General features: G+C 37.6%; 1 protein-coding gene across 7 annotated transcripts in view; it reads right to left on the bottom strand.

Annotated features, from left to right (window-relative positions):
* WDFY3 (WD repeat and FYVE domain containing 3) overlaps positions 1–12072 on the bottom strand; it is a 281383-nt gene that overhangs the window by 94498 nt on the left and 174813 nt on the right. For all 7 annotated transcript variants that reach the window (XM_066281026.1, XM_066281031.1, XM_066281029.1 and 4 more), the window contains 6 exons: positions 11821–12002; positions 9649–9880; positions 7803–7963; positions 5090–5201; positions 2932–3122; positions 1545–1697 (listed from right to left, as the gene is read on the bottom strand). In XM_066281026.1, the coding sequence (XP_066137123.1) occupies positions 1545–1697; positions 2932–3122; positions 5090–5201; positions 7803–7963; positions 9649–9880; positions 11821–12002 (1031 nt within the window). The remainder of the gene's footprint in view (positions 1–1544; positions 1698–2931; positions 3123–5089; positions 5202–7802; positions 7964–9648; positions 9881–11820; positions 12003–12072) is intronic.

Here is a 12072-nt window from a genome sequence, read left to right as displayed (position 1 = left end):
GAAGAACTGCTATGACTATGCCTTAGAAAGAATGAGGTAAAAAATAGGACAGACTGAGGAAAGGGAAAGCAGGTGAGAGGTAAGAAAAACTGATCAGGGCTTAGATTAGTATATAGCAATAGAAACAAAAATGGTGGACTACATAAAATATAGAAGTAGAATATATACAACTTAATATTACTCTTTACAAAATTTTCAATTTCAAGTCTCAGTGATTGGGGGAATGTTGATGTTAATAATAGAAACATAAGTCAGAAGGAAGAACTAATACGGCAAGGATGTTAAGGCATTGCTGGGACATAAAAATGGAAATGTTGAACAAGAACTTAGGAATAAGTGGCATTCAGATGCAAGCTAGAGATTTAGATTTAAGAATCAACTCTGTGGTGATGAGGCTTCATAACTGGGTGAGAATCAAAAAGAAAAAAAACAACAAATAAAGAAAAAGATAATAGAGTGAAATTGGACACTTTTATCTAAAATAATAAAAACTTCATGCCATAAAATTACAGAAAAAGTAGTGAGCAAAATGTAGGAACCAGGATAGTGATATCCAAAAAGTAGCAAAAGAACAAGGAGATTAAAAAGAGGGAAAGAGACTACAACATATGCTAATGAGAGCTATGTGTACTGACAACTGTATCTAGTTATAGGCCAGGCTGAGGCTGCCAAGGAGCTTTCAAAATAGTTTCAGTAAAGCAATTGGGGCACATAGCCTATTTGTCAAGAATTTAAATAACTAACAAGGCAGGGCTTACAGTAAGTACGAAGAAGAAGAGTTAGGGCTTAGACATTACAGTTCGCCAGTATTAAGTGTTAGGCACCATCTGGGTGGTAGGGATATAAAGAAGAAACTAGATATAATCTCTGTACTCAAACCCCATAGTCTCACAAGGGAAGATGCATATACAGACTTGGCAAAGGTAGGTTTACAGTTGTTTGTATAGAATACTATAATTAATAAATAACATAAGAATAAACTGTGCTTTGCATACTCACAACTGTAAACCTACTTTTGCCCCACCCTGTAGTTATAAAAATATATACTGACTGGTAAACACAGTGCTGAGGACAAGAAGTTCATGGACAAAGGATATGCAAGAGTAAGAGCTGCCTTGAGAGGACAAGTACAAGTGGTTTATGGTAACAAGACAGGGGAAATGAAAACTTGTTATTTGGCAAAATGAGTATTTTATTATGGAGCTACTATTAATCAAAATTCTACATCTAGCTCCTATTTACTGAGATAAAGTTTGAATCAGAATTACTCAACAAAAATATGTTTGCCTCTTGTAATGCCAGAGGCAGCAGCAAATTAGCTATTGTACTATTTCACTTCTATACTATTTGTAAAACAATATCCTTGGGGAGAAGGAACCCCATCACTATTTTATTTTTCATTTACTAATGACATTAACATGAGCACCATAAAACTAAAGAACGCACCTAAGAGACAAAATTGTTTAATAGTGAACTCTATCAATTGACACAATAAGAAAGGGATTCACTGACTACATATCATCAGTTGGTATTTATATACATACTTCAAAATCACAAAGTAGATCCTGGAAAGCAGTTGAATTGGGAATAATGGAGGTCTCATGTCCACTATCAACAGTTCCCACCAAGGAAAAAGTTAGATGGAGAATATGGCTGTTAAGAAGGGAACGTTTCTTCTTAAGCAGCATTGCTAGCAACTAAAAGAAAGGAAAATCAAATGCTTATTAATCATACTATATATACAAACAAATGCAGATATACACATTTAAATATATGTGTTTATCTATATATGCATACCCACTGCAGAACCCTATGTAGAGCAATCCCCAAGACTTCTATGCTGATTTCCAAATTTTAATTATAACATTAATATTAGAATCTAAAAAGCAAGGAAATTCCATTACTCCATTATGAAAATATCCACTTTTACGTAACTTTCACTTCACATACAAAATTTTAAATTGCTGTTATCATCATGCCTATATAATTTTCTATTCTTTTTCTCTCCATACATTATATCAGAAGGATTTTTTTCTTTTGTAACATAGTTTTTATGTTTTAAAAAGTCTAATAATATTTTATGGAATGTTACAGTATTATTAGTCACATGCTGTTGCAACATTTAGGTTGTTCCTATGTTTTCACGATAAACAATGTTGCAATAAATCATTATAAGAGTTTAGCAAAACAAAACTCTCACCAAAATAGTGTGATTAAATCAATAGAAAACAGTGTAGTAAATAGTTTATCCATTTCCAATCAACTATTGGCTAAAGCTACAGAAGGCATTTATATTTCATTTACATTAAAGGGATTAAATCTGGCTCCAAATACTTGTTTCTCTGCTTACAAGTAACAGTCTGCCTAAACCTAGTAGAGACTGTGGATATACAAACGTGTCATTTTTAACCTTTTAACCTCACATGAGTTTTCAGGATTAGCAATGAATAGTACAGCTATTACACCATGGGTCTCACTCTGCTAGGTTAAGTCAAGGGGGTAAAAGATGAAAGGAGGGTGAGGGGAGAGACAAGGAAAATGGGGAGAGCTCTGCTCTGCTACTGATCTGGACGTCTTTAGAGCAGGTGGTAGTACGACCCCATTTCATTTTATTCCTATTTCTATAAAAAAAAAATCCCAAACTAGCAAACCATTGTTCTGAAAATTATTCAAATATATCAAAGCTATACTGAAATAACATAGCCTAATTCAAAGGTTGAGTGAGATTTGATAAAATATGAGAATAAGGATAAACCAAATAAAGAAAACAACTCATAATCTCACTTGAAATGTGTTAGTTTTAATAAAAATTATTAACTTTTAAAGGTTATTTGGCAATATAATTCTTCCAGAGTTTGAGAACACAAGAATAAAACTAAGGTTTTATTTTCATGTGAAGTAAAGTGAAAGGAAAGCTTTATGGTTACAAACCTGGTAGCCCCTGATTCTTTCCATTTCTTTGCTGGCCAGTGGGTTGCTCTTGACCACACAAACCAGGGCCTTGACGGCTGCATAGAGCCCTTCCACATCAGAAGCCATGGCCACCAGGCCCAGGATGGCTGCGGCTCCACCAATGTACTGCAAGGTAGTGGCAACAGGCTTAGGGACAAATGTTCTTACTCCTGATTAAAAGACAGTGAAAAATAATTAAAATAAAGCCCCCATGTAAATAAGAACTGAATAAATCATCTTAATAAAATTTTATTAAGCATTAATAACACTTAAAAAAAACCTTCAATCCTAAAGTAAAAATTCTAAATCAAACAAACAAAAAACCCTTCAAAGTAGATTCTGGGAGAAAACAATGAACACTAATGTATGTACTCTCAGAGAAGAGCAGGAACAGAGGAGCGAGCAGAAGAGCGCTGGGTTTGAGAGCAAGCACAGATGTTTCTGTGTGACTTTGGGCAACTTAAGAAGACTCACAAGTACAGAGGCCTTCAGAATGCTTTTCTGAGGTAAGTGAGAATGTCTTCATAGGACTGCTGGGGAATAAATTTGAGGAGAGCAAAAGCGCTTCAACTCTGTGAACTGCGCAGTGGGATGGAGAAGCCATCCTTGCAAGGATGACATATTCCGTCATGCAAAGCACATTACTGACCATTACACTCAAAGCTTCTCCCAGTTATGTACTCTAGTAACAGTACATCAGCGACCCCACAAGAGCATAATTATGAGAAACGCAGTACTGGAACATTGTGTCAATTAAAAAAAATAAGTTAAACCTTGCCCGGTTGGCTCAGTGATAGAGCATCATCCCGGCGTGTGGATGTCCCAGGTTCAATTCCCAGTCAGGGCACACAGGAGAAGCAACCATCTGCTTCTCTACTCTTTCCCCTACCCTTTCTCTCTCTCTTTGTCTCCCACAGCCATGGCTCAATTGGTTCAAGTGCAAAGGCCCTGGGGACTGAGGATGGTTCTGTGGAGCCTCCACCTCAGGTGCTGAAAATAGCCTGGTTGTGAGCATGGCTCGAGACAGGCAGAGAGCATCAGCCCCAAATGGGGTTGCTTGGTGAATCCTGGTCAGGGCATATGTGGGAGTCTGTCCCTCTATCTCCCTTCCTGTCACTTGAAAAAGAAGAAAAAAAATTTCACATCTACACTCCTAACATTTTTTTTTTTTTGTTATATTTTTCTGAAGTTGGAAACGGGGAGGCAGTCAGACAGACTCCCGCATGCGCCCGACCGGGATCCACCCGGCACGCCCACCAGGGGGCGATGCTCTGCCCATCTGGGGTATGGCTCTGTTGCAACCAGAGCCATTCTAGTGCCTGAGGCAGAGGCCACAGAGCCATCCTCAGCGCCCGGGGCCAACTTTGCTCCAATGGAGCCTTGGCTACGGGAGGGGGAGAGAGAGACAGAGAGGAAGGAGAGGGGTTGGGGTGGAGAAGCAGATGGGTGCTTCTCCTGTGTGCTCTGGCTGGGAATCGAACCCGGGACTCCTGCATGCCAGGCTGACGCTCTACCACTGAGCCAACCAGCCAGGGCCCTAACTTTTAAAAATGGCATTGCTTGAATGCCATTTGCCTACTGATCAAGATTTAGATTTTTAAAAATAAAGCTAATATGCATTTTATATTTCATATGTTCTTCAGTATTCATAATACTTTCAGACATTATGACACTGGATTTAGAAAACTTCTAAGGTAAATGGCTCTGCAGAATGTGTACCAGTTCTGAATTTTACTAGAGTTGGAGTCACAGTGTTTACACTTTGAAGCTCTTATTTCTAACTCATTTCCAAATAACAGGAGTGCTCATGAGTGCCACCACTCCTGCACCAACAATCATCAACATCTCTAAGTCTTTACATCTGTCTCTAAACGTACTGTGACATTTATCTTGACATTACACAGAAGTATGTAGTCAGTGCTCATCAGTGATAACAAAAGAAGAAAAATTAAAGGGATTTTATAGAGGTTACAATTTCTAAAATGGGCTGAAGTTTGAGATTATTACATTAGTCCTAAATATTACAAGAACATTACAGGTTAGCACTATAAAAGATGAACCACCCCCTTAAATGAGGGAAGTGAATGCAGATTTGAAGGAAAATAAAGAAGTCTGGAACAACAGCAATCTGACTCACCCAAGTACCCAATCAAAGTAGCTCCAATTGTCCGTGCAGGTCCATTAAGATGTCCTGCTGAATTGTGGATTAAATTCACAGGCGTGGCATTCTCATGGGAGGAAATGCCTAACTGAAGAATAGGAACGGATAAAAAAATGTAACTAGAGAAGAACAGTCTGAACATTTTTTAACTATAGTTGACATACAATCTTACATTAGTTTTAGATGTACAACACAGTGATTCAACATTTATGTATATATCTTACTGTGTGCTCACAACACTAAATCTAATACCCATGTATCACCATGCAAAGTTTTCACACTACCATTGACTATATTCCCCTTCACCCTTCACCTTTTTCACTCATCCCCCACCCTCTTTTCCTTTGGCAACCATCAGCTTGTTTCTTGTTTCTATGAGTCTGTTTTCTCTTGTCTGTTCACTTGCTTTGATTATTTTAATGCCACATATAACTGAAATCATGTAGTATTTTTCTTTCTCTGTCTGACATACTTCACTTAGCATAATACCCTCTAGGTCCATCCATGTTGCAAATGGCAGGACTGCATTATGAACATTTTTATTGAAAAAGAAAAAAAGAGACATGATGGGTAATGTATCTTTCCTCTCTCCCCTTATCAGAATATTAAAAACATGAGCATTCTTTTTTTTAATCTGCAAACACTTCCAAAAGTGTGTAAACTCAGAGAAAGTAAGTACAATACAATCTATTACTGAGATGATGATGACAGGGGTTCTTGAGAAACAGCTTCAGGGGTCTTTTTAATAAAATTCTGTCGTGGTTTAAAGGTTCGCATCACTCTCTGCCTTGAAATACTTCTGATCAGTAAACATATTAGCTTTACTCTGTATTCAGAGTTTATAAACACATTCACCTAAAAGAAATGTTCAATTTGGTATGTATATGTGTGCATGCACACACAGTGCACACAGTGTGCTTTCAAGCAAATACAACCTTAATACTTTCATTTTATTGTTACCTGTAGAACTAAATTTATGTAGTTTATGTTCCTTAGAAGATGGTACATATATTCACAGACAAACCTCTGCACAAAAGCTGTCAATACTTAACTGTTCCCAAATCCTTTCCTTCTAGTCTCTTGATTTCCTTCCCCTTGGGCTTTGCCTTCCTTGATCAACCAAAACAGCTCACTGAGGACTCCTGCCTTATAAAACCCAACGAGTCCTCTTAAGTTCTTCTCCATGCTGCTGGCTGCTACCCTTTGTCTTCTCAGCTGGTTCTTCTTCATATCCCCAACTCCACAACACTGGGATATCCCAGGTATCAGCCTAAAAACCTTTCCTCTTCTCTATCCACACCTATGCTTTGGTGAATGAACCTAGTATCATGGCTTCAACACCATCTGTGAATACTCAGGGCATTCAAACCCTATGTCCAATGGCTCTGACAGCTCCACTAAGAGTCAGCTTCTCAAACTTTTGCAAAACATAATTCTCAGTACCACCCCCTCAATTACTCTTCCTATAGTGTTCTCCAAATAAAAAAAAATGACTCCATTTTCCTTCTTGTTAGAGTAAAAAGTCTTGGTGTTATCCTTAACTCCTTTCTTCTCATAATCCAGCCCATCAACCATCAAAAAATATTAGCTCGATCTTCAAAATATACCTCAGATCTGACCACTTCTCATCACGATCTCTGCTTTCTCTGAGTTCTGACCACCGTCATCTCCCACGTGAATTATCATTGCACTGGCCTCAGAACTGGCCTCCTTGCTTCTACCTTTATCCCCCTTCCATCTATTCTCAATAGAAGTTATAGTAATCCTGGTTAAAAAGTCCTAACATTTCATTCCTATTTATGAAACTCCACCATGCTTTGCACCTCACTCGGTTAAAGCCAACACCTTTAGAATTGCCTATCAATTCTAAACAAATGCACCTCACTCGGTTAAAGCCAACACCTTTAGAATTGCCTATCAATTCTAAACAAAATAGTCCACTCTACTTGTCAGAGTTCCTTCTCCTACTCTCCAGGTCTAGTTTTATTCCACTCTAGTCACACATGCCTCTGCAGCAGGCAAGCACTTTCCTTGTGGCCTCAGCACCTGTGTTCCTAGAATGCAACCCCCCACCTACACTTACACCCTGTCCATTCTCCATATTCTCACTGCTTGCTGCCTCATCTCTTTCCAAGTCTGTTCAAATTTCACCTTCTCAGTGAGGCTTCTCTGGCCATCCTATCAGCAACATTAATCTTATCTCTTTCCTCTTCACTGCTTTATGTATCTGCATAGCACTCTTCACTTTCTAAAATATTCTTAAAATTATGTTATTTCTTTAGTTATTATTGTCTGTCTCTTATGAGAATGTAAGAACCATAAAGGAAGAAATTTTCTCTTTATCCATTAATGTGTTCTAAACAAAATGGTGCACTTATTAGGATCCAGAAAAACCTTAAATTGTAGCCTTAGAAATAGCAATTGTTGTCTTTAGGTCTCTGATTTCAATTATTCAAATTGCCAATAAAAACACAGTATTATAAACCATGCACTGAAAAGGAAATTCCTCCTTTTCCAAATGAAGCTAATATCTAAATATGTTTTGGTTTAAGTTCCAAGACAAAACAACCCAATATAACGCTACATGAAAGGCATTGTTTGAGCACCACTTAGGCCGTGCGCATGACAAATCTCCAAAGCACCTTTCCAGGGAGAATCGCCACCACTGGCAGGAAATCATTCTGCTTACCTGCTTGGCAATAGCTTTGCTGTCCAACTTGTTGTACACCTTCCGGATTCTTGCCACTGTTAGGGAAGACACCGAGAGTGTATAGAGGCCAAATGATACCTTTTCTTCTGGTACTAGTAACACAGGAGATTGGACTATTCCTTCTGATTTTGCATCTTTACCTTCAAAAGAAAAATAATCTTTTTCAAAATCGTTATTCTAACAAATACTTGAATCTGCATATCACTTTAAATCAGCATACTTGAAAATCTTTTGAAGTGGAACAAGGGAGCTAAATTGGAAAACTTTAATTTTCAGCTCTTCATTTCTTTCTTTAAGTATGAATAGGGAAAGTCATCTAGTCACAGAGCTTTACAGTCCAATTTTTACTGTGAAAATATTCTTAACATACAGTGTAATGTAAAGGAAGAGTTTTCACTGTTATCAAACAAATCACAAAGACACTTACCCTAGGTTAACACAAAAAGAGAAATGAAAACGAGTGGAGCGCCCGTGACCTTCGTGCGCTAGGCCTCCTCCCCAATGACAACCCCACCTGTACTCTCTGTCGTCTTCTAGACAGCACGGCAGAGTATTTAAGAACACAGTTTTAGAGCTAAAAGGCTTAAGCTTGAATCTCTGCTATATCACTTAAAAGCTGTGTGACCTATATATCCCTGAGCCTCCTCATCTGTAAAATAGGGATAATAATTGTACCAAACTCTCAATACTTTGAGGAGATAAATAAATGTATGTGAAAGGCTCAGAATAGCTGTGACCTTTATGTGTATTAACTTACGTGGCACATAGTAAGTGCTCAAGAAGTGTTAGCTATAATAGATGCTATCTAATCAAGAACATGAGTACAAGATTCCTCAGCCATAGGCTTATTACCATTTACAATATACTTGTTCTAACTTCTGAGAACTTATGTAGAACAAGAATAGGGAGAAGGAAGACATTATCTGAAAAGAATACTACAGCTTAACATCAGTTCCTTTGATTCCAAATTATTTTTTGGGAGAAAGGATAACAAGAAGTGAACAGCAAGAGTAAAGAGATAAGAAAAATTTATGACCAGGTGGTGGCGACATGCATAGAGCATTGGACTGGGATGCAGAGGACCCAGGTTCGAAACACCTGAGGTCACCGGTTTGAGTGAGGGCTCATCTGGCTTGAGCCTGGGCTCACCAGAATGAGCATGGAATCATAAACATGACCCTATGGTCGCTGGCGTGAGCCCAAAGGTCACTGGCTTGAGCAAGAGGTCACTTGCTCTGCTGTAGCCCCCTGGTCATGGCACATATGAGAAAGCAATCAATGAACAACTAAGATGTTGCAAAGAAGAACTGGTGCTTCTCATCTCTCTCCGTTGTCTGTCTGTCCCTATCTATCCCTCTCTAAAAAAAAAAAAAAAGAAGAAAATTTCAAGTAAACTGCTCTAACCTAAAGTGTTTGTGTGTGTGTGTGTGTGTGTGTGTGTGTGTGTTTTCTGGACCTATCATTCCTTCCTTTAACTAGAGTAGATACACTTTAAACTGCCCCACGTAATAGAAAAAATTATAGAAAGAGAAGGCGGTTGAGGTTAGACTCTTAAGGAGAATGTACCCCTACATCTTAGAGCAGAAAAAAGGAACTGGAAAATTAGTGATCAGATATGAAGACAAAAATCAGGAAAGTACACTATGATTACTGGAGTAGAACACTGTGAATGATCAATAGCATCACACTGAAGAAAAGTAGAAGAGTAGGCCCCATTTTTTAGATAAACATAAAATATAATGTTATAGACACACATGCACTTAATTCATGCTTCTACACTGTAGGAGTTAAGTTTTATACAACCTGAATAAGTTCAGTTACTCACATGGCATACATACAGCCTGAAAGCTTCCAACATAATTTGGTCCTAGTTCATAAATTATCGTAATGCTTGAAGGAGGTAAAACTTCTTCCAAAAAATGTGTGGGTCCTAGGCGCCAAACCAATGAAGCAATTTGGCGTTGGGCAGGTGGAGTACCGATGTATGCATACACTGTGCTGACAACAGGTGGATTTGTCGAACCTGAACCCCCCGGAGTACTGTGAACATAATGAAGCTATAAAGAAAACAAAAGCAAATGTGTGAGCTATGATAAAAAAAAAATTCCCCCTCCCCGAGAAGATAAGCATTCTTGGTGTATTTTTTCATTATCCCAAGGTCATAAACCTTATTAACATACAAAAGCAGTTGGGGTGAGAAACATAAGGGCAGACCAAGATTCTGGAACCTGACATGGAAGTTGGAAACATGTTATCCAACTGCCTACTATAGATAACCTATCTAATGCTAAAAGAGGCACTGTAGTTGGTTTGCATAGCAAATTAATAATGCTTCTATAAAATTTTTGGTTGATATAAAAACAGCTTTCCAACTATGGAATTCAAGTATACTTGATACCTTTAATGTGAGTCTGTTAAGTAAAATTATTCATGAGAAGTGTTTCATAATGGATAAAGTGATATTAACATATTAGAAAAATAAAATCTGTTATAATTTATAAACACATATTTTAATCTCAATGTAAAATACATTTTCAGATTTGAAATCACACTACTGCTCACTGACAACGTGCTTAAATTATCATATAATTTATTTACATTAAATGAGTATACAAGATAATAAAATCAAGTTATGTTTTGTTGTATAAGCAGCTTTCATCATTTGAGGGAACAAGAGACATTTCCATCAATTGTTTTGTCATAACATTGTCTGTCAATTGCTTTGTTAACACTATCCTAGTTTCAGATCAAATCTATTATTCCACATATTACAGAACAGTTCCTTACGATGTTAATAGTACGAATCTGAAGACCAGTACATGACCTATAGCTGGTTTCACAGGACTCTGACTTCTTCTCACAGGCACAGTGATGATGACGATGTAAATACAGCAATAATAAATCTCCTATCTCTCAATTCTAGAAGCTGAGGACATTTTTTATTTTCAGTAACACTAAAAATAACAGAGTAACCTACTAGAGAATCTACAAAGCCATTTCAAATGCAATTGTGCATACAAAAAATAATGACCATTCTCACAGAGTGCATCTGAGGGTTTCTCCCAATGACACACAATATCACAATAAAATATCATTAAAGAGGGAAATATATTCAAGGAAGCTGTTGGTTTCACTTTTTAAATTTTAATTCACACAAAAGGACAAACTTTGCCTTTGTTGCTTCTTTCACAAATCAATACAAAGATGTAGATATCACTATAAAAAGGAGCACTAACTTTTAGAAATCAAAGAATTTTACAAGCTTGCTAGTTGATTTCCATAGAAAGTAACTAGCAGTATTTATCCTGCTTCAGAAAAGAAACTCCTGATTTTTTACTGGTTATTTCAACTCTCTTGCCTCTCTCCTGACTATTCTATAGCTATCTAGAGAAGTATTTATACGTTCATTCATTCAACAAACATTAAAATGGAATATCTATTATTATTACCAGAGACTAATCTGGGTGATCTGAAAACAAAGATGAATATTCCAGCTCTAAAGAAATATAGAGCCCTGGCCAGATCATTCAGTTGGTTACACTCGAACCGTTAGAGAATCGTCCCAATAGGCAAAGGCTGTGGTGGGTTCAATCTCCTGTCAGAGCACACACTGGAACAGATTGACATACCTGTCTGTCTCCCTATCTTCCTCTCTCTCTAAAATTAATAAATTTAGAAAAGAAATATAGAATCTATTGAACTATATACAATAGTAACAATGAAGTGACAAATATACTGTGTTCATAGTTTATTTAGGCATCTTTCAAACGATTTCTCTATTGTGAAAAACCACTTTGCAGTTTGGCTCAATCACTGACATATTCACTAACTCTTTGCTATTGTGTAACCCCTCCTTTCCATTCTTCCCAATAAAATGATATGAACTAGCCAGGCCCATGATTTTAACACACACACACACACACACACACACACACACACACACACACTACACTACCTTGTAAAACAGATTGAGATTTCCAAGCACAAGAATGCTCACCTTCACAGTGCTAACAAGCTGTCCATCGATGTAGAGGGCTGCAGTACTGTTTTTCAACATGCCTTTGCTCATCACCAGAACCAGATGATGCCACTGCCCTTCAACTATAAGTTCTCCACAACGAAAGCGAGCACAACAGGGGAGAATCTCATAAAAAGAGGATTCTTCACTAAAATCATCAACTAAAAGAAAGAGAGTTCAGAAATAATTAGCCTGACCAGGTGGTCGCGCAGTGGGTAGAGCATCGGACTG

The sequence above is a fragment of the Saccopteryx bilineata genome, chromosome 5, assembly GCF_036850765.1.
Source record: "Saccopteryx bilineata isolate mSacBil1 chromosome 5, mSacBil1_pri_phased_curated, whole genome shotgun sequence".
NCBI lineage: Eukaryota > Metazoa > Chordata > Mammalia > Chiroptera > Emballonuridae > Saccopteryx > Saccopteryx bilineata.
Note: the sequence above shows the minus strand (reverse complement) of the source record. Positions and strands in the feature narration are given on the sequence as shown.